The 24,830-nt window shown below is 45.5% G+C and overlaps 2 protein-coding genes across 2 annotated transcripts in view; one reads left to right on the plus strand and one right to left on the minus strand.

Annotated features, from left to right (window-relative positions):
- The window catches only part of rars1 (arginyl-tRNA synthetase 1), a 40,572-nt gene extending 30,497 nt beyond the window's left edge, over positions 1–10,075 (plus strand). Inside the window, exons 13-15 of the mRNA XM_033029212.1 lie at positions 340–512; positions 6,845–7,092; positions 9,906–10,075. Of these exons, the coding sequence (XP_032885103.1) occupies positions 340–512; positions 6,845–7,092; positions 9,906–10,015 (531 nt within the window). The 3' untranslated portion in view covers positions 10,016–10,075. The remainder of the gene's footprint in view (positions 1–339; positions 513–6,844; positions 7,093–9,905) is intronic.
- A 2,413-nt stretch (positions 10,076–12,488) lies between these two features.
- LOC116978221 (rho GTPase-activating protein 7-like) overlaps positions 12,489–24,830 on the minus strand; it is a 36,224-nt gene continuing 23,882 nt past the window's right edge. Inside the window, 5 exon segments of the mRNA XM_033029211.1 lie at positions 12,489–14,632; positions 17,320–17,493; positions 20,079–20,296; positions 20,778–20,972; positions 23,499–23,613. Coding sequence (XP_032885102.1) covers positions 14,515–14,632; positions 17,320–17,493; positions 20,079–20,296; positions 20,778–20,972; positions 23,499–23,613 — 820 coding nt within the window. The 3' untranslated portion in view covers positions 12,489–14,514.

A 24,830-nucleotide genomic window follows, 5' to 3' on the forward strand; every position in this document is an offset into this window, starting at 1 on the left:
AAAAGGAATAGGTGACGTTTCGGGGCGAGACCCTTCTTCAGACTTGAGAGTCAGGGGAGAGGGAAACGAGAGATATAGACGGTGATGTAGAGAGAGATATAGAACAAGTGAAATAAAGATATGCAAAAAAGTAACTGATAAAGGAAACGGGCCATTGTTAGCTGTGGGCAAGGAGAATGAATTAAACCGGCATCTGCAGTCCCTTCCTACACATCTTTTTAAGAACTGACCACTATGTCTCCATCATCTTATGTGGTTTTGCTATGTAAAAAAATGTTTCCTGCTGCTCTTACCAAGACTGCAATTTGAAATATTTTTGTTTTTAATGTCCGTTCCTAGGTTTTGACCCCTGAGGAGCTGAACGCCGCAAAAGAGGCGGTGGCATTTGGGTGCATTAAGTACGCTGACCTTTCTCACAACAGGACCAATGATTATGTCTTTTCCTTCGACAAGATGCTGGATGATCGGGGGAACACTGCCGCCTATTTACTGTACGCCCTCACCAGAATCAGGTGCGACCCCTTTGGGGAAAAGTTGCTCCTTATAGGAATCAGTTTAATTTAGTTTTGTTTATTATCGTCACGTGTACGAAGGTGCAGTGAAATGCTTTTCTGTCGTGCTATCCGGTCAAAGAAAAGACTATTCATGATTACAATCAAGCTGTCCGCAGTGCATAGATACAGAATAAAGGGTGCGACATTTAGTGCAAGATAAAGTTCAACGGTCTCCAATAAGGTCAGGACCACACTCTAGTTGGTGAGAGGACGGTTCAGTTGCTTCATGACAGCTGGGAAGGGCCTGTCGCACTTGGGCGTCATTTGCGCGTAATTTACGCGATATCATTTACGCGTCATGACACGCGCTTCGTGCCGCACACGCGACGAGTGCGTGGTGAAGTAGGCAGTGATGTGTGGTCGCAGGATTTTGGGATGACGCCCAAATGGGACAGGCCCTGAACCGTCCCCGAATCTGGAGGTGTGCGTTTTTAAACTTCTGTGCCTCTTGCCAGAAGGGAGAAGGGGGAGTGACCCATTTGTAATGGTTGCAAGCATGTTAGTCTAGGTCCTCACTTTGTTTAAATGCCCATTGCGTAAAGCAATCCAATGAAATAGCAGTTGTGTTTTTATACAGTCTCGTATTACAACAATATGTACTTGTTAGCAAGCTGTTAGAAGTTCCTGGCACTGTTAAAATCAAAGTGAACAAAATCAGAGAAAAACCATGTGTTTCTCAGGGAAAGGTAGCTGTCTAAGTTTGCAACTAGAGGGCATAGCTTTTAGGTGAGACAGGCAACATTTAAAGAGGTGTACAGGGTAAGTTATATTTTACACAGAGAGTGCTAGGTACCTGGAATATGCCTAGGTACCTTGGGGCGGTGGTGGATGCAGATACAATGGTGGCATCTAAAAGGCTTTTGGATATGCAGGGATTGGAGGGATATAGGCAGAGGAGATTAGTTCAACTTGGCATCATGTTCGACACGGACATTGTGGGCTGAAGGGCCTCTTCCTGTCCTGTATTGTTTTATATATCTTGAATCAATTACAACGGCCACGTCAGCTTTTCATAAGTGATAGGAGCAGAATTAGGCCATTCGGCCCATCAAGCCATCTCCGCCATTCGGTCATGGCTGATCTATCTCTCTCCCTCCTAACCCCATTCTCCTGCCTTCTCCCCATAACCCCTGACACCCTTAATCAAGAATCTGTTGATCTCTGCCTTAAAAATATCCATTATCTTGGCCTCCACAGCCGTCTATGGCAATGAGTTCCACAGATTCACCACCCTTTTCAATTGCCTCAACCCGAAACGTCACCTATTCCTTCGCTCCATAGATGCTGCCTCACCTGCTGAGTTCCTCCAGCTTTTTTGTCTACCTTCGATTTTTCCAGCATCTCAAATCAAATCAAATCAACCTTTATTGTCATCTTGCAAAGCAACAGTTGTACAGTGCAAAATGGGAAGACGTTTCCCAGGGAATACCGGAGCATCGCACATGAAACTTAAAACATTTCACACATAATAACAATAAAAAACAATCCAGTCCCTGATGAAACAGTATAAATAGTTAAAAGCAGGTAAAACAGCAACATTAAAATACAGTAAACCAGTCATTAAAATGTCCAGGGCAGCTGATTTGAGTGGCCAGTGCCAGAGTTATTAAAATGTCAGTGCAAAGCCACAGAGTTAGGTGACTGTGAGTACAGAGTGACTGTTTAGCAGCCTCACAGCCTGTGGCAGGAAGCTGTTTAGCGTTCTGGTAGTCCGGGCTTTGATGCTACGGTATCTCTTGCCTGATGGCAGGAGATCCAGGTGTATGTGGAGGGGGTGCAGTTTGTCCTTAGCTATTCTCAGAGCTTTTTTCAGACAGCGGCTCTGGAACAGTTCTTGTACCGAGGGTAGGGAGACGCCAATGATCCTCTCTGCTCCCCTCACTACCCTCTGCAGAGGCTTCCTGTCTGAGCAGTTGCAGGTGGAGTACCACGTGTTCATGCAGTACGTGAGTACAGACTCCACCGTGCCCCTGTAGAAAGTCCTGAGGATGTTGGTGGGGAGTGAGGCCTGTTTGAGTTTCCTCAGGAAGTGCAGTCGCTGATGGGCCCGTTTGACAACCCCAGTGTTGTTCCTGGACCAGGTGAGGCTGTCTGTAATTTGCACTCCGAGGAACTTAATACTCTCCACTCTCTCCACTGTGGTGCCACTGATGTTGAGGGGTGTGTGTTTTGGCTGCGCCCTCCTGAAGTCGACACCCATCTCCTTTGTTTTGTCGACATTTAATGCTAGATCTGCAGTTCTTTCTTAAACATTGTCTATTGTCTAATTCTTTTCTTAAATATTATCTTTTATAATCTATTCTATTTGAACGTAAATAGAAAATAAATTAATGCTATTGGACTAATAGGATTCACCCAATCTTAGACCACCTTGTAATGGGCCTGCCCCACGGTACGAGTTCATTCAAGAGCTCTCCCGAGTTAAAAAAAAAATCAAACTCGTGGTAAGCACATAGAATGTACGTAGCGTGTACGTCAGAGCTCGGGGACGTCTCTTAGCGGCTCATAACGCTAACGGCAGGTACTCGGGAAATGAGGTAAGCTCGGGAAGACTCATCAAGATTTTTCAACATGTTGAAAAATGTCCACGAGAGCCCCGAGCACCTACGAGCGGCCATTACCGTAAATCTCTGAGTTCGAATCAGGGCAAACACGGGAGAACTCTTGAATTAACTCATACAGTGGGACAGCATCTTAACTCTGAACATGAAATATTGTCTGACTGCAATAATTGTGTTCTACCACTAGAGGGTCCCATTGCACCACATAAGTTATTCTCCATTAGACATTAGAACTCCATATTTAGGTATTACATTTTGCTAAAGTAGTCACGCCTTAATCCCCTGAATATTGCCTACTTCAGTTATTTATCTAGCTTTGCCTTGAAGTTGTATTTATTAACTTGGCATCATTAAAGGATGTGCCTTTAGGAAGATAAGGAGGAATTTCTTTACCATATAACCATATAACAATTACAGCACGGAAACAGGCCATCTCGACCCTTCTAGTCCGTGCCGAACACATAATCTCCCCTAGTCCCATATACCTGCGCTCAGACCATAACCCTCCATTCCTTTCCCATCCATATAACTATCCAATTTATTTTTAAATGATAAAAACGAACCTGCCTCCACCACCTTCACTGGAAGCTCATTCCACACAGCTACCACTCTCTGAGTAAAGAAGTTCCCCCTCATGTTACCCCTAGACTTCAGTCCCTTAATTCTCAAGTCATGTCCCCTTGTTTGAATCTTCCCTACTCTCAGTGGGAAAAGCTTTTCCACGTCAACTCTGTCTATCCCTCTCATCATTTTAAAAACCTCTATCAAGTCCCCCCTTAACCTTCTGCGCTCCAAAGAATAAAGCCCTAACTTGTTCAACCTTTCTCTGTAACTTAGTTGCTGAAACCCAGGCAACATTCTAGTAAATCTCCTCTGTACTCTCTCTATTTTGTTGTGGTGAAGCTGTGGAATTCATTGCCACAGACAGCTGTGGAGGCCAAGGCAATATATATTTTATGGCAGAAATAGGTAGATTCATGATTAGAACGGGTGTCAGGGTTTATGGGGAAAAGACAGGAGGATGGGGTTAGGAGGGAGAGATAGATGATCTGGTATTTTGTTGGTTCACATGCTTGATCAATGGTGTTTTATCATTAATGTTTTATAATTATTAATGTTTAGTGTTTTCTGAGTCATTCGTAACTGTCACTGTATGTCATGTTGTTACTCGTGGGCGGAGCACCAAGGCAAATTCCTTGTATGTGAATACTTGGCCAATAAACTTACTTACTACATCAGCCATGATTGAATGGTGGTGTAGACTTGATGGGCCGAATGGTCTAATTCTGCTCCTATCAGTTATGGCCTTGTGTTTGCCATAGACAATGTGGGCCAAAGGGCTTATTCCTGTGCTGTATTGTTCCTTATTCCTGAACTTCCTAAGTTCTCCCCGCTTTCATGTAATTCTTGCTATCAGAATGTCCATGCTGGCTTGCTATCAACTTTAATAAGAACCCTGATATTGTTTTATCCTGTTTATTGTCTTTTAAAACTTAAGTACGGTTTAGCTGACTATTCTGGCTGCTTGGTTCTTTAACTAGGGTTTTAGATTTGCTGTTGTCCAATGCAGTGATAATTTTACAAACCTGTCAACCAGAGGGAATTGAGACACTAGGAACTGCAGTTGCTGGAATCTTGAGTAAAATACAGAGTGCTGGAGGAACTCAGCGGGTCAGGCAGCATCTGGGGAGAGAATGGACAGGTAACCTTTCGTGTCAGATCCCTGTTTCAGACTCAATAGGTGACATTTCAGGTCCAGAGAGGGGTGGGAGATTGCAACCTTCAAGTGGTCCGCCCTGTTTCGACGAATGCAATCGACCCGGCGTGCACAATCAAATAAGATCAAATAGAACAAGTTGTCCGACAACTTTAGGCTGTCCACGCCATACGCAAGAAGAATAAGAAGGTCCAGAGAAAATATTTTTCTTGTTAAACTATCAAATTAACAAAATAATTTAAAAATACTTTTAGTTTTACCAGTTCTATCAGAGATAGCCCCAGTCTCTTAACTATATCTCGGCAGAAAGTAGAACTATAGCTGTGAAGATAGACACAAAATGCTGGAGTAACTCAGCGGGTGAGACAGCATCTCAGGAGAGAAGGAATGGGCGACGTTTCAGGTCGAGACCCTTCTTCAAACTAAAGAATTGTACTGCTGATACCAAATTTACCTTCTAAAGGGCCTGTCCCACTTCCACGACCTAATTCACGACCTCTGTCAAGTTTATCCTTGACTCATATTCGCAGCATGGTCGTAGGAGGTCGTGGGTAGGTCGTGATGCTAGTCGTAGGTACTCGTGGCATCATGTTGGTCGGGGCGTTTTATCAACATGATGACAAATGTCCACGAGTAAAAAAGGTCGTGAATTAGGTCGTGAAAGTGGGACAGGCCCTTAAGTATAAGTCATGGAGATATCGATGTCTTTGACTCCTGTTTTTAGGGTCTTTTTAAACCACTCAGCTAAAATGCAGGTAGCTGTTGATGGTTGGTGCACAGAAGACAGATTACGATAGTGGATATGAAACTTGTCAGATTACATATCGGAAAGGAACAGGCTTGGGTTTCCTCCCATTTCCTCCCAGAGGAAAAGTTAATTAGTAGGTTAATTGGCCTGTACACTGCAAGGGCCAGGAAGCGAGCGGGCAAGATCATATCTGACCCCTCCCACCCTGGCCACAAACTCTTTGAATCACTTCCTTCTGGAAGGCAACTCCGGACTGTCAAAGCTGCCATAGCCAGACATAAAAACAGCTTTTTTTCCACGAGTAGTAGCTCTACTCAATAACCCAAAACCTGTAGCCTTCTTTTGCTCTGGTATTTTATTTAATTCACATGTTTAATCGATAATGTTTTATTATTAATGTTTAATGTTATATGTGTCATTCTTAACTGTCACTGTATGTCATGTTGTCACTTGCGGGCGGAGCACCAAGGCACATTCCTTGTATGTGTACATACTTGGCCAATAAACTTATTCATTCATTCTCTTTAAATTGCCCCCTAATGTGCAGGGAGTGGATGCAAAAGTGCGATAACATATGATGTTTAAGAAGGAACTGCATATGCTGGAAAATCGAAGATAGAAAAAAATGCTGGAGAAACTCAGCGGGTGAGGCAGCATCTATGGAGCGAAGGAAATAGGCAACGTTTCGGCCCGAAACGTTACCTATTTCCTTCGCTCCATCGATTCAAGATTCAAGAGAGTTTATTGTCATGTGTCCCTGATAGGACAATGAAATTCTTGCTTTGCTTCAGCACACAGAACATAGTAGGCATGACTACAGAACAGATCAGTGTGTCCATATACCATTATATAAATATATACACACATGAATAAATAAACTGATAAAGTGCAAATAAACAGATAATGGGCTATTAATGTTCAAAGTTTTGTCCGAGCCAGGTTAAATAGCCTGATGGCTGTTGGGAAGTAGCTATTCCTGAACCTGGTCGTTGCAGTCTTCAGGCTCCTGTACCTTCTACCTGAAGGTAGCAGGGAGATGAGTGTGTGGCCAGGATGGTGTGGGTCCTTGATGATACTGCCAGCCTTTTTGAGGCAGCGACTGCGATAGATGCTGCCGCACCCGCTGAGTTTCTCCAGCACTTTTGTCTACCTGGGATAACATACGACCAGTGTTAAAGGTTGATTCTCTGGTCAGCGTGGACTCGGTGGGCCGAAGGGCCTGTTTCCATTCTGCATCTTTCAATCACTCTCGATTTCCTTGCAGGTCCATAACTCGGCTTGCAAAGATCGACGATGTGACTCTGCAGCGAGCGGCTGCGGAAACAACCATGTTGCTGACTCACGACAAAGAGTGGAAGCTGGGGAAATGCGTCCTGCGATTCGCAGAGATCCTGCACAAAATCCTGGATGACCTCTACCTGCACACCCTTTGTGACTACCTGTTTGAACTGGCCACAACCTTCACCGAGTTCTACGACAGTTGTTATTGTGTGGAGAAGGACAGACAGACGGGTGAGTCAAACAGCATTCTGCACACAAAGACAATAGGTGCAGGAGTAGGCCATTTAGCCCTTCGAGCCAGCACCGCCATCCAATGTGATCATGGCTGATTATCCCCAATCAGTACCCCGTTCCTGCCTTCTCCCCATATCTCCTGATTCCGCTATCTTTAAGAGCCCTATCTAGCTCTCTCTTGAAAGCATCCAGAGAACCTGCCTCCACCGCCCTCTGAGGCAGAGAATTCCACAGACTCACCGCTCTCTGTGAGAAAAAGTGTTTCCTCGTCTCCGTTCTAAATGGCCTACCCCTTATTCTTAAACTGTGGCCTCTGGTTCTGGACTCCCCCAACATCGGGAACATGTTTCCTGCCTCTAGTGTGTCCAAACCCTTAACAATCTTATATGTTTCAAAGAGATCGCCTCTCATCCTTCTAAACTCCAGAGTGTACAAGCCCAGCTGCTCCATTCTCTCAGCATATGACAGTCCCGCCATCCGGAAGATCTCCGGAAAACGCTGGAGAAACTCAGCGGGTCAGACAGTGTCTCTGGAGAAAAAGAATAGGTGATTCCTTTAAAGGTGAATAGGAATCGGCTTAACTAAAATCTAAACTAAACTAAAGGTGACGTTTTGGGTCGAGGCCCTTCTTCTGAAGAAGGGTCTCGACCCAAAACGTCACCTATTCCTTTTCTCTCCAGAGATGCTGCCTACTCCAGCATTTTGTGTTTATCTTCGGTTTAAACCAGCATCTGCAGTTCCTTCCTGCAGCATTCTGCACACCCTTTGATTCTATGCAGGAACGGGGTACTGACTGTGGATGATCAGCCATGATCACATTGAATGGCGGTGCTGGCTCGAAGGGCCGAATGGCCTACTCCTGCACCTATTGTCCATGTTGTCATATTTTTTTGTTTATTTTGATTGTGGTTAATACCAATTAATACAACAAAATGCCTTTACAAATTGCTGAACAAGCACTTTTGCAACACACCGTTCATATAGTCAAAATCATTAAAGGGTCACTTTTCATAAGAGATCAGTTCAGTTGAAGAAGGGTCTCGACTCGAAACGTCACCCATTCCTTCTCACCAGACATGCTGCCTGTCCCGCTGGAGTTACTCCAGCATTTTGTGTCTATCTTTGGTTGAAACCAGCATCTGCGGTTCCTTCCTGCACATTATGGACTGAAGGGCCCGTTCCTGTACATTAGTACATTACTGCTCTTGTGTACATTAGTAGACTAGTGCATTGCTGGGATAGGGGAGAGGATGCTTTATACAGCCACTTTAGTATTTAATATGGACTGCAAAGGCACTAAACTCAAAAGATAAAAGGGAGAAAAATGTTTGAAGTTGTGAGGTATTAAGATTTATTTTGAAACAAAGACTGTGGCTTGTTTATTGTGGCTGTGGGATTGTGTCACAGTCATTAGAACCGATCTGCTTGAAGAATGGGTGGCACGGTGGCGCAGCGGTAGAGTTGCCACCTTGCAGCGCCAGAGACCCGGGTTCCAACCAGGCTACGGGTGCTGTCTGCACGGAGTTTGCACGTTCCCCCCCGCCGTGGGTTTCCTCCGAGATCTTTGGTCTCCTCCTACACTCCAAAGATGTACAGGTTTGTAGGTTCATTGGCTGGCAGGAACGTAAAATTGTCCCTAGAGTGTGTGTAGGGTAGTGTTAATGTGCGGGGATCGCTGGTCTGTGCAGACTCGGTGGGCCGAAGGGCCTGTTTCTGCGCTGTATCTCAAACTAAAATGGCAGAGCTATGTGACTTGCAGCGTGTTCCCAACACACATGGATGTGCAGCCTCTGCTCCTGGCTCTCAGCAATCCGTGGAATGTTGGGAATCCTATCCGGCCAGCATCGACTGCCTGAGATTGCTGATTCTGGGAATTCTGTTGCCAGATAATTGGTTCCACTATAATAGACCATTGTTGCAGGAGCAGGCCATTCGGCCCTTCCAGCCAGCACCACCATTCGCTATGATCATGGCTGATCATCCCCAATCAGTACTCCGTTCCTGCCTTCTCCTCATATCCCCTGACTCCGCTATTTTTAAGAGCCCTATCTAGCTCTCTCTTGAAAGCATCCAGAAAACCGGCCTCCACCGAGGCAGAGATTTCCACAGACTCACCACTCTCTGTGTGAAAAATCGAACAACTGCTGGAAGAGGAGTGTTTTTACAACATTGTCGATATTATTTTCGATAACTAATTGCTTTCGAATTCCAAAGAAATCTCTCACCATTCCAGCCCAGCTTTAACCCTTTGGCTGGTTACCTGACCCCTTGCTAAAGACATTTGGGGAGCATAGCTGGTCGCCTGCCCAGTGGAAGCCTTGCTTACAGCTTGAACCATGCAATCGTTCTCTGGGAGGCCAAAGACCAGCAACTAGTGAACGTAGACACAAAATGCCGGAGTAACTCAGTGGGACAGGCAGCATCTCTGGATAGAAGGAATGGGTGATGTTGCGGGTCAAGACCCTTCTTCAGACTTGCTGGTTGGTGGTAGATTGACTGGTGCCTGGACAATTCCTTCTACCACAATAACTTGGGGAGCATGGTTTCATTAACCTAATTTTAGATACTGGCAACATTTGGTTTAGTTGATTGTCACATGCACCGAGGTACAGTGAAATACTTTGGTTGCATGGTAACCGGTCAGTGGAAAGACAATAAATGATTAAGGGAATAAAGTGAATAATATTTAGTGCATAACATGAATACCCCCCCCCCCCCCCCCATCCAAACATTATCATTTGTATTCTAACACTGGTAATAATGTCCAGGTTGCATTTAAATATTAAAAATCGGTGCTCTTTAACTTTCAGGTGAGGTTGTCAAGGTGAACATGTGGCGGATGCTGCTGTGTGAAGCTACTGCTGCTGTCATGGCCAAGGGATTTGCCATCCTGGGACTGAAGCCCGTGCACAGGATGTAGTTCTTCTTGCTTTTAACAGTTGCTCTGCCATAACATCCAATAAAAATCCAATGTGAGGACCGTGTGGTTGTTTGTAAGTATCTCAACTCCGTAAAATTCTCACACCCAAAATACTTTGTAAAATAACTCCAAGATGAACGGTGGCGAATCTGTGGCACCCATTGCCGCAGAAAGCTGTGGAGGCCAAGTCAGTGGATCTTCTTCTTGGCGTGCACAGCCTAAAGTCGTAGGACAACTTGTTCTATTTGATCTTATTTGATTGTGCACGTCGGGTAGATTGCATTCGTCGAAACAGGGCGGACCGCGTGAAGGTTGCAATCTCCCATCCCAGTGAATATTTTTAAGGCAGAGATAGATAGATTCTTGATTAGTACGGGTGTCAGGGGTTATGGGGAGAAGGCAGGAGAATGGGGTTAGGAGGGAGAGATAGATAGGTATGGTTGAATGGCGGAGTAGACTTGATGGGCCGAATGGCCTCATCTTTCTCCTATCACTTATGAATGAAGTATTATAACCAAAATTCAAAGCGGTTTGACATATATAAGGTAGACAAAAATGCTGGAGAAACTCAGCGGGTGAGGCAGCATCTATGGAGCGAAGGAATAGGTGATGTTTCGGGTCGAGACCCTTCTACAGACTGATGTGGGGGTGGGGGGGGATGGGAAACAATTTGACATATATAGTTTTTGATTACACAAAGTGGTATCTCTACATTAAGCAACTGGCAACAATTAGCTTTCTAAATTTGTTTAAAAATTCATCAAATGTTGCACAACCCCAGTTCACCTGACTTTGATATTGGGCGGAACAAACAAAATAGTGTTGGAAGTATTCAGGAGGTTGAATAGCACTCTGGGGATCACGGATAGATCATAGAAACATAGACAATAGGTGCAGGAGTAGGCCATTCGGCCCTTCGAGCCAACATTGCCATTCAATGTGATCATGGCTGATCATCCCCAATCAGTACCCTGTTCCTGCCTTCTCCCCATATCCCCTGACTCGGTTATCTTTAAGAGCCCTATCTAGTTCTCTCTTGCAAAATATCCAGAGAACCTGCCTCCACCGCCCTCTGAGGCAGAGAATTCCACAGACTCACAACACTCTGCGTGAAAAAGTGTTTCCTCATCTCCGTTCTAAATGGCTACCCCTTATTCTTAAACTGTGGCCCCCGGTTCTGGACTCCCCCAACATGGGCAACATGTTTCCTGCCTCTAGCGTGTCCAAACCCTTAATAATCTTATATGTTTCAATAAGATACCCTCTCATCCTTCTAAACTTACAGTTAGATGGCCTTTAATGACAACCGTAACCGTGTAGCTCGTTGCATACTTGGCCCGTGATCTCGATACTTCTCTTCCCTGAAGTTTGGTTCATGTACTGGAAGTGTGGAAGACCCAGTCATCCCTAGTGTCCTGGTATTACTAGTTTGATACCACTGAAAATCGGTAACAAGAAAGAGAACATGACAAGCACACTGGTGCAATTGAAGATTTATACCATATTATATACAATCCTACATTAACCAGTTGTCATTACATTTTCAATAAATGGGATAGTGAACTATTGAACATTCAGTTTACAAATGCAGTAAATATTTACATAAGTGAAGTACAAAATGTATCGATTATACATAAATAGATAAAATAGTACTTTGATTCTTAATTTTGGCTGTATGGAATAAAATTGTCATAAATCACTTTAAATATAAATAGCTGCTATTTTTTGCCAATCCAGTATCTGCAAGGACAAGTATTTATACCAAGGTTCATCCATTAACTTACTGTCATGTCTTCATGTGTAACAACTTGGGCAAAGCTAGACTTGAATTATTGATCTAAAGCTGCTCTGCATATTCTGAATTGTGTACTTTTTAAACCATTCACCACTGGCCAGAACTATTTCAAGCTGATTTGTCACAATCGGACATTGCCACTAACAAATTTAAAAAGTACCTTCAGTGTCTCCACTATAATCAGTAAATGCTGGCAGGACACAGAAACAAGCACAGTGGGCTGCAGGCAGAGTGTGCGTAACCCGCTCAGCCTTTCCTTGGTTACTTTGCCTGAATTTTGTTCCATCCACAATTACTGAACAGTTTTCGAATAATCAGCCTGATTTAATGGACAAATATTTATCTTACCCACTGAGGTCACAAACTGTTGGAGATGTAAAGTGATTCACAGTTGCATGGTTCGGAAGAGAATCAAGGGGCTGTCCCACTTGGACGGCAATTGTGCGTCATTTACGCGTCACGATGAACGCATGGTGCGTATTACCAACTTGAATTAAGATGGTATGGTGACATTTTACTTTAGATCTTGTATCCTGAAGGGCCCGTCCCACTTGGGTGTCATTTGCACGTCATGTAGATGGCGCGCGAAGATTTTGTACATCCCGAAATCCTGCGGTGATGTAGGCAGTGACGCTCGGTCGCGCCCGGCGCCCCAGGATTTCGGGATCTACAAAATCACCCAAGTCAGACAAGCCCTTCAGGATTCAGGATCTAAAGTAAATTGTCACCATACCATCTTAATTCGAGTTACAATCTTAACTTCAAATCTAAGTTGAGATTTTAACTTAGAATCTTAAAAAACAAACCCAGTAACTTGTTACATTGGACAACACCAAATGTTTGACATTCTTCACGTCTAGAATTTGTTTATCTCACCCATCTTACTCAAAGCCTCTGTTGCATGCTTGTCTCATTGGTTGCCTGACAACTAATTTGTGGATTTCCATCATTACTTTTCATTCTCCCAAGTTAATAGCACAATTAAAATACACATTTGGAACAGGCACACAAGACTTTCATTTTCTGAAGATGTAGTTTCCCCAAGTCATTAATAGTAGTCCATAAAAAGTGTACCTCTCCTGATGGGGGGGGGGGGATACCATGTCACTGCTAAATTAAATTAATTTTACGGCCACATTAATGAAGTTTTTAATCTTGTAAGTGATAACGAGTAACTGCCAAATAAAACAGAAGACCTCCAGCTTCATTGCTTAGTGACATTAGTCAAAGTTAATGCAGATAGACCAGACGGCCCTTCAGACTATGACACCCTGCTTAATGAAAGGGATTGCGTTATTGGCTTTACCATTGTATAATGTGTACTCAAATCTCCAAAGCAAACGTAATGGATTGTTAAATTAGCACATTTCAGAGATGGGGGTCTGGGAAACGGGACAAGTTAAAATATTTACGGGGACCGACCGCGGTGGATTTTCTGAGCCACAATTCATTACACATTGAGAATAAGAGTTTCAAATATAAAAGTGCAAAGTTCTTAGCATCTTTTCTCATGTGTAGAGATTAAATCGTGCCAGCAGAGACGGTGTTCTCTGTGGGTTTAGTGATAAGCTAAGACTCAAAAGGCTAGGTTTTAGACATTGTCGTCTGATTGGGAGGGCAACCGGTCTCAGCCTCCTGAGGAAGCTCTGGGCTTCTGCCATGGCCTTTCTCTCTCTCTCTCTCTCTCTCTGATAAGACCATGTTCAACGTTCTTGCACAAGACCAGGACGACAGCAAGTGACCAGCGTTACAAGCGAGCAGTTTGGCAAACTCCTGACCAACTATCCGCAACTGGAATGACTTCCCATTGAATACCAAAACAAGTTGGAAGAAATGCTACCACACTGGATGTGGGGACTGCTCTCAAGCGCTTGGGACATAGTTTGCAATGAGGATCGAACTCCTGACCAACTATCTGTAACTGGAGTGATTTCAATATTTACCATTGGGGAGTTGGAAGAAACACAATAGTGGGGGAACTGGGCTACAACCTACAAGCACTTGGGACAAAGCTTGCGACGAGGATCATGTGCCAATCCCTCACGGACTGTCCGTAACTCGAGCGATTTCAATATTTCCCTTTGGATAACCGAAACAAGTTGGAAGAATTGCTACTACACGGCAAACAGGGCGGGGAAAATGGATGGACAACCTACACGCACTTGGGACAACGTTTCACCATCAATACACTCCAGTTAGACATAGATGTTACCTGATGCTTTGAAGAAAAGACACCCACGAACTTCAAAACTGAACATTGAGCACGCAACTCTTTACCGCCCCATCCACCAGCCCTTCCCCCCCCCCTCCATCCCCCAACCACCTGTTGTCCAGAAACAGCCCAGCAAATTAAAAACCAGTGTTAAACCCGCTGGGTTCCCACCCATGGAGGCCCCGCTCTTGCAATGATTATTGTTGTTTTTCCACGATGTTCTGGCATGCATTTTTTCAAAAACACATTTTCACATTGGTTTAACCATTTCGCAAGCAAGCCATTAAAGTGAATAGCATTTCCATCATGAAACGTAGAAAATAAGGGAAACATGGTAAACGTTTCAGTTCTGAAGAGGGGAAAAAAAATCCTGGACCCAAATCATTAAACAGTTTCTTCCTCCCTGGATGCTGCCTGACCAGCTGCGTATCTCCAGCATTTTCCGATTCGAATTCAGATTTCCAGCATCTGCGGTTCTTTCAGTTTACATGCTCATATATTTGTTTCTCGCAGTTCAGTGTCGGACGCACTGAAGGAATCTCTAATCTTGAGGAGTTCAGCAGCGCAACGATAGCCGAATACTTTGTTGTACCATTCTGGAGTCCGGCCTCTGTAAAGAGAGCAGAGGGGCAGAGTGAAGCTGATGTAGCATCGCTAACAAGGCAGAATGGCCCAAGCTTATACGGCATGATGACAACTCAGAGAGTGAGATAGCATGGAAGCAGGCCCTTCAGCCCGACTTGCCCACCCCGACCAGCATGCCCCATCTACATTAATCCCATCTGTCTGGCCCATATCACTCTAAACCAGGGGTGGGCAACCTTGTTCTGCATACGGGCCGGGACGCACGTCTGTGAGCGGATGGCGGGCCACATCTATCACGTGTACACATGGATCCCGCCCCGGATGGCAGGAATCAAATCACGTGTTCCGCTTCCGGCCCAGGGGCTGTAGTTTGCCGACCCCTACTCTAAACCTATCCTATCCATATATCTGTAAATGTTTTTTAAACTTTGCGATAGCACCTGCCTCAACTACCTCCTCCAGCAGCTTGTTCCATACACCCACCGCCCTTTGTGCAAAGGTTACCCTTCAGGTTCCTATTAAATCTTTCTCTCCCCCTTCACCTTAGACCTATGGTTCCAGATTCCCCTACTCTGGGTAAGAGACTGTGTGCTTACCCAATCTATTCCTCTCATGATTTTGTACACCTTTATAAGATTACCTCTATAACATCTCTATAAGATAACTCGGAGGGAATTGCATTACCTATTGCACACCTATTTTAAGTTACATCAGAGAGGATGATTGTCTGAGGATGAATGTCTTTTCCAGTTCAAACATGCTTGTATTTTTACTTGCCATTTAAAATCCAACATCTGTGAGCTACAACAAATTGTTTGAATCTGCCACAGTGCAATATTGTCACGCCAATAGACAATAGGTGCAGGGGTAGGCCATTCGGCCCTTCGAGCCAGCACCGCCATTCAATGTGATCATGGCTGATCATCCCCAATCAGTACCCCGTTCCTGCCTTCTCCCCATATCCCCTGACTCCGCTATTTTTAAGAGCCCTATCTAGCTCTCCCTTGAAAGCATCCAGAGAACCTGCCTCCACTGCCCACTGAGGCAGAGAATTCCACAGACTCACAACTCTCTGTGAGAAAAAGTGTTTCCTCGTCTCCGTTCTAAATGGCTAACCCCTTATTCTTAAATGATTATTACCCCTTATCCTTAAATAGCTACAGCAGCCCATCTTCCTTGGTTACTAATAAATTCAACAAAGGTTTAAGAGCAACTCAGCAAGTCAGGCAGCATCTCTGGAGAATTTGAACATGCTGCCAGACTTGCTAAGTTATTCCAGCATTGTCTTTTTGGGTTAAAAAAAACTGCAGTTCCTTGCGACTACAAAAACGGTGACAAAAGGTGGCATATAGTTTTAAAAATACATCTAATGGAGTGGGGAGGCCCCATAATCCTATTTGACACAGAGAGTCACAGAATAGGCCCTTCGGTCCAACTCAGCCATGCCAACCCTTAGATGCCACATCTAAGTCTAGTCTAGTGACACAGCACAGAAACCCACCAAGTGCACGCCAACTAACATAGACTCCACACACGCGCTCAACCCGACACACTCCAGGGACAATTTGCAGAAACCGATTAACCTACAAACCCGCACGTCTTTGGAGTGCGGGAGGAAACCGCAGCACCCGGTGAAAACCCACGCAGGTCACGGGGAGAACGTGCAAACTCCGTACAGACAGCACCGGTGGTCAGGATCGAACCAGAGTTTCTGGTGCTGTGAGGCAGCGACTCTATATCGCTGCGCCACCGTGCTGCCCTAAGCTAGTGCCACTTGCCACATTTGGCCCGTGGCCCTCCAAACCTTTCCTGTCTACCTGTCCAAACTGTCTTTTAAATACTATAATAGAACCTTTCTCAACGACTTCCTTTGGCAGACTGGGCGATCGTTTCGCAGAACACCTTCGCTCAGCCCGCGTGAACCAACCTGATCTCCCGGTTGCTGGACACTTTAATTCTCCTTCCCATTCCCACACAGACCTTTCTGTTCTCGGTCTCCTCCATTGTCAGAGTGAGGATAAATGCAAATTGGAGGAACAGCATCGCATATTTCACTTGGGCAACTTACAGTCCAGTGGTATGAATATTGATTTCTCTCACTTCAGGTAGCCCCGGCATTCCCTCTCTCTCTATCCCTCCCCCACCCAAGTCGCACCAGCTTCAAGTTTTCACCCAACAAACCGCGAACAATGGCCTGTTTCCTTTTTCATCTGAACTTTTTTACATATCTTTCATTCGTTGTTCTTTATCTCTCTACATCATCGTCTATATCTCTCGTTTCCCTTATACTGAACCAGTCTGAAGAAGGGTCTCGACCCGAAATGTCACCCATTCCTTCTCACCAGAGATGCTGCCTGTCCCACTGAGTTACTCCAGCACTCTGTGAAAGGTCACCTATCCATGTTCCCCAGAGATGCTGCCTGACCTGCTGAGTTACTCCAGCACTCTGTGAAACATCACCTATCCATGTTCTCCACAGATGCTGCCTGACCCATTGAGTTACTCCAGCACTCTGTGAAACATCACCTATCCATGTTCTCCACAGTTGCTGCCTGACCCGCTGAGTTACTCCAGCACTCTGTGAAACATCACCTATCCATGTTCTCCACAGATGCTGCCTGACCCGCTGAGTTACTCCACCACTGTGTGACTTATAGATTGACACTGGACCATATCCACATTCTTTCCTCTGCCTCTGAATTATTTACTTACCTTGTGTCTATTCGACAGATGTGAGAGAGTTTAGATCTTGAGGCTCCCACAGGTTCTATGTGATACTGAGATGTGATGACATTTGCTTGGACTCCTTGCAAAGGAAGTTCTTTGGCATCCACAGATGTGGCAGCTAACACACACAATCCAGTTTGGGAATCAGTCTGCCAGGTTCTGAAGGACAATCAAAGCAGAGTTAAAGTTAGGATTAATACAAGTTCACAAGAAACGTGTACATTATTTACATATATCAGGAGACAAAAGTTAGTTTTGAAGTTTGTGTGTGCACACATACACAAATATATACACGCACACACTCATATACATACACGGGTACACACATATACACACGCACACACATACACATGTACATGCACACACATACACGCACACACTCATACATACACGTGTACACACATATATACACATGCACAAACATACACGCATACATATATACGCACGCACACGCAAACATACACACGCGCACATGCATACATATACACGCACCTACACACATGCATACATATACATGCACACACGCATATATACATATAAATGCTTCCATTCAAATCTAACTTTTGTCTCTTGATCCCAGGTTCTTGGAGAAAAGCAATATTTCATTGGAAGACCATGTGTGTGTTGCATTGTAGTGAAGTGATCAATTATAGAATATTTATTTGTGGCATCAATAACTAATCATTCAAACGCAGAGGGAACTTGCTACGATGCCACTGTGGGGGGGCTATGCCTGTACACCATGGAGAGCAAATGTCTGTTTAAGATATTGGTTTATTATTGCCACATGTACTTTTGTCTGTGTATTATCAGATCATACTATTCACAAGTACAATCAAGAAAAACGCAGAGTCATTTAGCGTGGAAACAGGCCCTTCGGCCCAACTTGTCCGTTCCGACATGTGCAAGCAGTAGTGCAAATAGAAAAATACCAGAGTGAGGAACATATAGTGTTACAGTTACAGAGAAAAGGTGCGATGTCCACAATGAGGTAGGTTGGAAGATCGGGTCTACACTCTCGTTTATGGAATCATCATTCAGAAGCCTGATAAGTGGGGCGGTCACGGTGGTGCAGCAGTAGAGTTGCTTCCTTACGGTGAATGCAGCGCCGGAGACCCGGGTTCGATCCCGACTACGGGCACTGTCTGTACGCAGTTTGTACGTTCTCCCTGTGACCTGCGTGGGTTTTCTCCGAGATTTTTGGTTTCTTCACACACTCTAAAGACGTGCAGGTTTACAGGATAATTGGTTCGGTAAATGTAAAAATTGGGATCGCTGGTCGGCACGGACCCGGTGGGCTGAATGGCCTGTTTCCGTGGTGTACCTCTAAAACTGAAACAGCGGGGAAGAAGCTGCTTCTGAATCTGGCGGGGTGTGATTTCAAGCTTTTGTCTCTTCTGTCCCGAGGGGAGAGGGGAGAAGAGGAAATAACCAGATTGAAAAAGGTCCTTGGTAATGTTGCTTGCTTTCCCAAGACAGCGTGAAGCGTAAATCAAAAAGATACAAAATCATAAAACTTGCTCGGGGCAATGAATCATTTTACAAAAAGCAACAGACACAAAGAGCATGGCTGGGCGGCGTTTTGGGTCAGGACCCTTCTTCAGACTGATTGTGGTGGGTTGGGGAGAAGGCTGGAAGACAGATGGGGCAGGACAAAGTGTGGTGAGTGATAGGTGGATACGGTTGGTGGGGGGAGGGAGATGTGATTGGAAGTTGGTTGGACAAAAGCCAGAGATGAAGGCATAATGTGCGAGAGAAGGATTGAAGAGGCGTGAGATGTGAACTCTCTGCCACAGAAGGTAGTTGAGGCCAGTTCATTGGCTATATTTAAGAGGGAGTTGGGAGTTGGCCCTTGTGGCTAAAGGGATCAGGGGGTATGGAGAGAAGGCAGGTACGGGATATTCAGTTGGATGATCAGCCATGATCATATTGAATGGCGGTGCAGGCTCGAAGGGCCGAATGGCCTACTCCTTCACCTATTTTCTATGTCGATGTTTCTATGTGAAGCCGGAGGAAGGAATTTGCGGGGGGGAGGGGAGAAATGGGTGCAAATCCTGCGTGGGGTTCATGGAAGAGGGGGGGGGGGAGGACAAGGTCGTTTGTCGGTAAAGTCCGATGAAGGCTCTCGCCTCAAACCGTCACTTATTCCTTATCTCCAGAGATGCTGCCAGACCCACTGAGTTACTCCAGCTTTGTGTGTCCACCTTTGGTGCAAACCAGCGTCTGCAGTTCCTTCTTACATGTTGTTTGTCGGCAGCAGGCACGGAAATCGCTATCAAAACATGGGGGGGGGGGCACACATTTTCTAGGCGGCCGTAGGCCCTGTGGACAGTAACATCGGGAGCTGACCTGGTTGGTGACCGACTGCGAACTCCAGCAACAGCAGCTTCGTCCGCCCTGAATCGTGGGCCTTTCATCGGCCGGCGGGGACTTCAACATCGGGAGCCTCGATCGCCTCGATGCAGCGGTTTGATTTTAAGCCGCGCCGGGAGATGAAAGGCCCCGCGAACTGGCCGATTCAGCCCTTAGAAAACGTCTGATAAAGTCCGGATTACAAAACATGGGGGGGTGGATTGTCCCCCACCTCTCAAAGCAGGGTCCCCCCTGGTCCCCCCCCAGGATTTCCACCCCTGGTAGGCAGGTTACCTAAACTTGGAGGTCAACCCTTTCTGCGATAGCACGACAGTGGATTTCCTCTCTGAGAAAACTGCTAAATGACACTCGGGTTTTTGAAGGCCGCTCACCTCAAAACAACGTAATCTCTGTGTGGGTGGGGGAAGGTGCTTCTGATGGTGTGGTGATATATCTCAGTCTCATCGCCCAGCGTCTCGACCACCTTCGAGTGGAGCAGGTCTTTCTCCCAAAGCTGGTGGTCCCGCAGTAGACGGTTCAGTATCTCCCCTGGTGACTTCTCCACATCAACGGACACTTTCCACAAGCGCAAAGGATGATTGTCGTCCATCTGAAAACAGACGCACGTCACGCCATCAATGACGAAGAGAATCAGTTCAGTTTAAGTTTATTGTTACGTGTACCGATTCACTCATTCATTCATCATCGTTGAACACATTTGACAAGAGACAATAGGTGCAGGAGTAGGCCATTCGGCCCTTCGAGCCAGCACCACCATTCAATGTGCCTTTGAGTGCCACGTCGCGCGGCCCCTGGGCCAAAACTCCTCAGCTGGCCCACCGGCTGGGCTTTGCGTGCAGTCCAGCACCCAGGCCAACTCATCATTCACCCAGCCACGGCCGAGTCGGTCAACGAATTGCAGTCGGGAATTTGTCCCTCATTTTGACCTTTTGTCCCTTATTTGGGAGTGAGAAAGTTGGCGACCCTAGTTGGTAACAGGTAACAATAAAGTCTATTGGTCTTCACACCTTAATCCGTCCGTTTCTAAAAGAGTCGTGCAGTGTTGACATTAAACTGTGGCCATTGCTTACCTTCTTGTATGCGATTTCTACATGTTCCAATCCACAGCAACTGACCCAGCTTCTAAACTTCTCCTTCGCTTCCTTCAGGAGGCCCAGGGATGAGTTGGTCAGTGCCGTCTTGACATGCCGATGCCACTCAGAGTCGTGCAATCCATGGACACGCTGACTGTAGCTCACGTTTCTCCCAGCCCACTGCTCAGGGACCTGGGAAAGAACAAAGAACGAACGTCAGAGAAACACGAGAAACTGCAGATGCTGGAATCTCGCGGAAAAGCACAGAGAGGCCGGAGGAACTCGGCGGGTCCGGCAGCATCTGTGTGGAGGTGACGTTTCTGGTCAGGACCCCTCAGACCAGACGGTGGTGAACTGTCACCTGCTCATCCTCCTCCGCAGAGGCTGCCGGACTAGCTGAGTTCCTCCAGCACTTTGTGCTTTGCTCAACAAAAGTAATTTCCTTGGCGAACACCTAAATTCAAGAGTCAAGTGTGTTTTATTGTCATATGTCCCGGATGGGACAATGAAATTCTTACTTGCTGCAGCACAACAGAATATGTGATTATGTAAACGTTGTATATAATGGGTTAAAAAAAAGAAAAAGTTCAATAAATAAGAAAGACAGTACTAATAACAAATAATAATATAGTCTTTCGCAGTTCTGAGCTCACAGTTTATTTGCTGTTGAAGATTGTTCCCGATGTTGGGGAAGTCCAGAACAAGGGGTCACAGTTTAAGGATAAGGGGGAAATCCTTTAGGACCGAGATGAGAAAAACATTTTTCACACAGAGAGTGGTGAATCTGTGGAATTCTCTGCCACAGAAGGTAGTTGAGGCCACAGTTCATTGGCTATAGTTAAGAGGGAGTTAGATGTGGCCCATGTGGCTAAAGGGATCAGGGGGTATGGAGAGAAGGCAGGTACGGGATACTGAGTTGGATGATCAGCCATGATCATATTGAATGGTGGTGCTGGCTCGAAGGGCCGAATGGCCTACTCCTGCACCTATTTTCTATGTTTCTATGCTGTGTTTAATAGCCTGATGGCTGTGGGGAAGAAGCTAAAATCCATGTTAATAAAAAGGCTATTTGAGGTGGGGAGGAGGGGGGGGGGGGGGGGGGGGGGGGGGGGAGTGCAGAGGAGAAAGGCCAGTGATGGAGGAAAAGCAAATGATTTAATCATTAAATTTCCCAGCAAATGAAGCAAAATCCCTGAAGAAATTCCTGAATTCATTCATTTCCTGTCTCACATGGATGCAGGAACAGTATCACTAACTCCAGCTCAACAGAGATTTCACTCTGGCTTAAAAAAAACCCCAATTCACTTAGGACTTTAATGATGTAATTAAGACTTTTAATGATATAATTGCGTCCTTTAATAAAGCAAATACGAATTTTTGAACATTTGGACAGATGTATGGATAAGAAGGGTTTCGAGAGATACGGGTCATATACAGGTGAATGGGACCAGCCCTGTTTGACAGTTTTTGCAAGTGATTTTCCAAGGATGATCCCAGGAATGAGTGGGTTAGCATGTGCTGAGTGTTTGACGGCACTCGCTGGAGTTTAGAAGGTCGAGGGGAAACCTCACTGAAACGTACAGAATAACGAAAGGCAGGGACAGAGTGGATGTGGAGAGGATGTTTCTACTGGCGGGAGAGTCTAGGACTGTGGAGGTGAAGTCAGTGGATATTTTTAAGGCAGAGATTCCTTTGGTTTATTTATGTTTCATTCGCAAGAAGAAGATATGTCATCACCAGTGTCTTGTACAGTTGCAGAAAGACTTCCTCACATTTGTACTGCAAACCTCTTGAAATAAAAGCCAATATTCGGGTTCACTTTGCTATTTATCTGCTCTCCCATTTACTAACCTTCCACATTGCATGTGTGAAGATTTTAGTGCTGTACCCCACTGCAGAATTTTTCCATGTTTTATCACTCTTTCTTCCAAATTGAACAATTTCACATTTTCCATATTATTCTCCATTTGCTGAACTTTTCCCCATTCACTTAACCTACTAATATACCTCTGTGAACTGTTTATCTCTTTCTCTCAGTTTGCCTCCCACTGTGTGAAAAAGTGTTTCCTCATCTCCATTCTAAATGGCTTACCCCTTATTCTGAAAAGGGTGACAGGTACATGGATAGGACAGGTTTAGAGAGGGATATGGGCCAAACGCAGGCAGGTGGGACTAGTGTAGTTGGGACATGTTGGGCTGAAGGGCCCGTTTCCACGCTGCATAACTCTGAATAAAATTATTCAAGAGCAAATAATAATTAAATTGAGAATGAATTAGAAGGATGAGAGGGTATCTTATTGCAACATACAAGATTATTAAGTGTTTGGACACGCTAGAGGCAGGAAACATGTTCCCGATGTTGGGGGAGTCCAGAACCAGGGGCCTCAGTTTAAGAATAAGGAGTAAGCCATTTAGAACGGAGACGAGGAAACACTTTTTCTCACAGAGAGTTGTGAGTCTGTGGAATTCTCTGCCTCAGATGGCGGTGGAGGTAGGTTCTCTGGATATTTTCAAGAGAGAGCTAGATAGGGCTCTTAAAGATAGCGGAGTCAGGGGATATGGGGAGAAGGCAGGTACAGGATACTGAGTTGGATGATCAGCCATGATCACATTGAATGGCGGTGCTGGCTCGAAGGGCCGAATGGCCTACTCCTGCATCTATTGTCTATTGAATTTCACAACAAGCAAAATGGTTGGGGTTTACAGATGCTTATTTACCAGGAAGAGTTGACTGCACTCTGCAATCATGTGTGCCAACCCTTGTGTGGCTGCCAGGTTTTCACTCAGATCCCGCTGGTCTGGCTTGCCCAGACTGTATTTCCTCTGGCCCACCCTAGAGAGAGAGACGAGAAAATAAAATTAACTTTCCAAAATTCCTCTCCGGTTAGCTGGTGTTATCCATTGAGCAGAAGGTGGACATAACATTTAGTCCAAGAAAAAAAAAAAAAACCCCTATCTCACAGCCTCCCTCCAGTCCAGCAGAGACACGTAACTATCAGGAGACGGCAGGCGGCCAGTCTATAGCCAGCGTTTCAGGCGGCTTTGAAGTCAGGCCAGATAAAATGAAAGAGCCTCTTTATCTGCAATTATAAATTCAAAGCTGTTCCTCTCAGCGGGAGATAACTCAACATTCTCTCTCGCGAGCGGCTGCAATCAGTGAGCAGTGGAAACTGGGACAGAACCAGCCCATGCTGTGTCAGAACACACACCACAGGCCACTCGACAGCCAACCGGTTGCTACAAGCACATATCAGCTGGAGGTAGACAAAAGTGCTGGAGAAACTCAGCGGGTGCAGCAGCACCTATGGAGCGAAGGAAATAGGCAACGTTTCGGGTCGAAACCCTTCTTCAGACTGAAGTCTGAATCAGTCTGAAGAAGGGTGTCGGCCCGAAACGTCGCCTATTTCCTTCGCTCCATAGATGCTGCTGCACCCGCTGAGTTACTCCAGCACTTTTGTCTTCCTTCGATTTACCAGCATCTGCAGTTCTGTCTTAAACAACATGTCAGCTGGATCAAGAAACATACAAAATAGGTGCAGGAGTAGGCCATTCGGCCCTTCGAGCCTGCACCGCCATTCAATATGATCATGGCTGATCATCCAACTCGGTATCCTGTACCTGCCTTCTCTCCATACCCCCTGATCCCTTTAGCCACAAGGACCACATCTAACTCCCTCTTAAATATAGCCAATGAACTGTGGCCTCAACTACCTTCTGTGGCAGAGAATTCCACAGATTCACCACTCTCCTTAAACTGTGACCTCTTGTTCTGGACTTCCCCAACATCGGGAACAATCTTCCTGCATCTAGCCTGTCCAATCTCTTAAGAATTTTGTACGTTTCTACAAGATCCCCCCTCAATCTTCTAAATTCTAGCGAGTACAAGCCGAGTCTATCCAGTCTTTCTTCATATGAAAGTCCTGACATCCCAGGAATCAGTCTGGTGAACCTTCTCTGTACTCCCTCTATGGCAAGAATGTCTTTCCTCAGATTAGGAGACCAAAATCCTGACGTGTGTGTGTGCACTAGACGCCACTCCCTTTATCCTGC

Source organism: Amblyraja radiata, chromosome 11 (genome assembly GCF_010909765.2).
Source record: "Amblyraja radiata isolate CabotCenter1 chromosome 11, sAmbRad1.1.pri, whole genome shotgun sequence".
NCBI lineage: Eukaryota > Metazoa > Chordata > Chondrichthyes > Rajiformes > Rajidae > Amblyraja > Amblyraja radiata.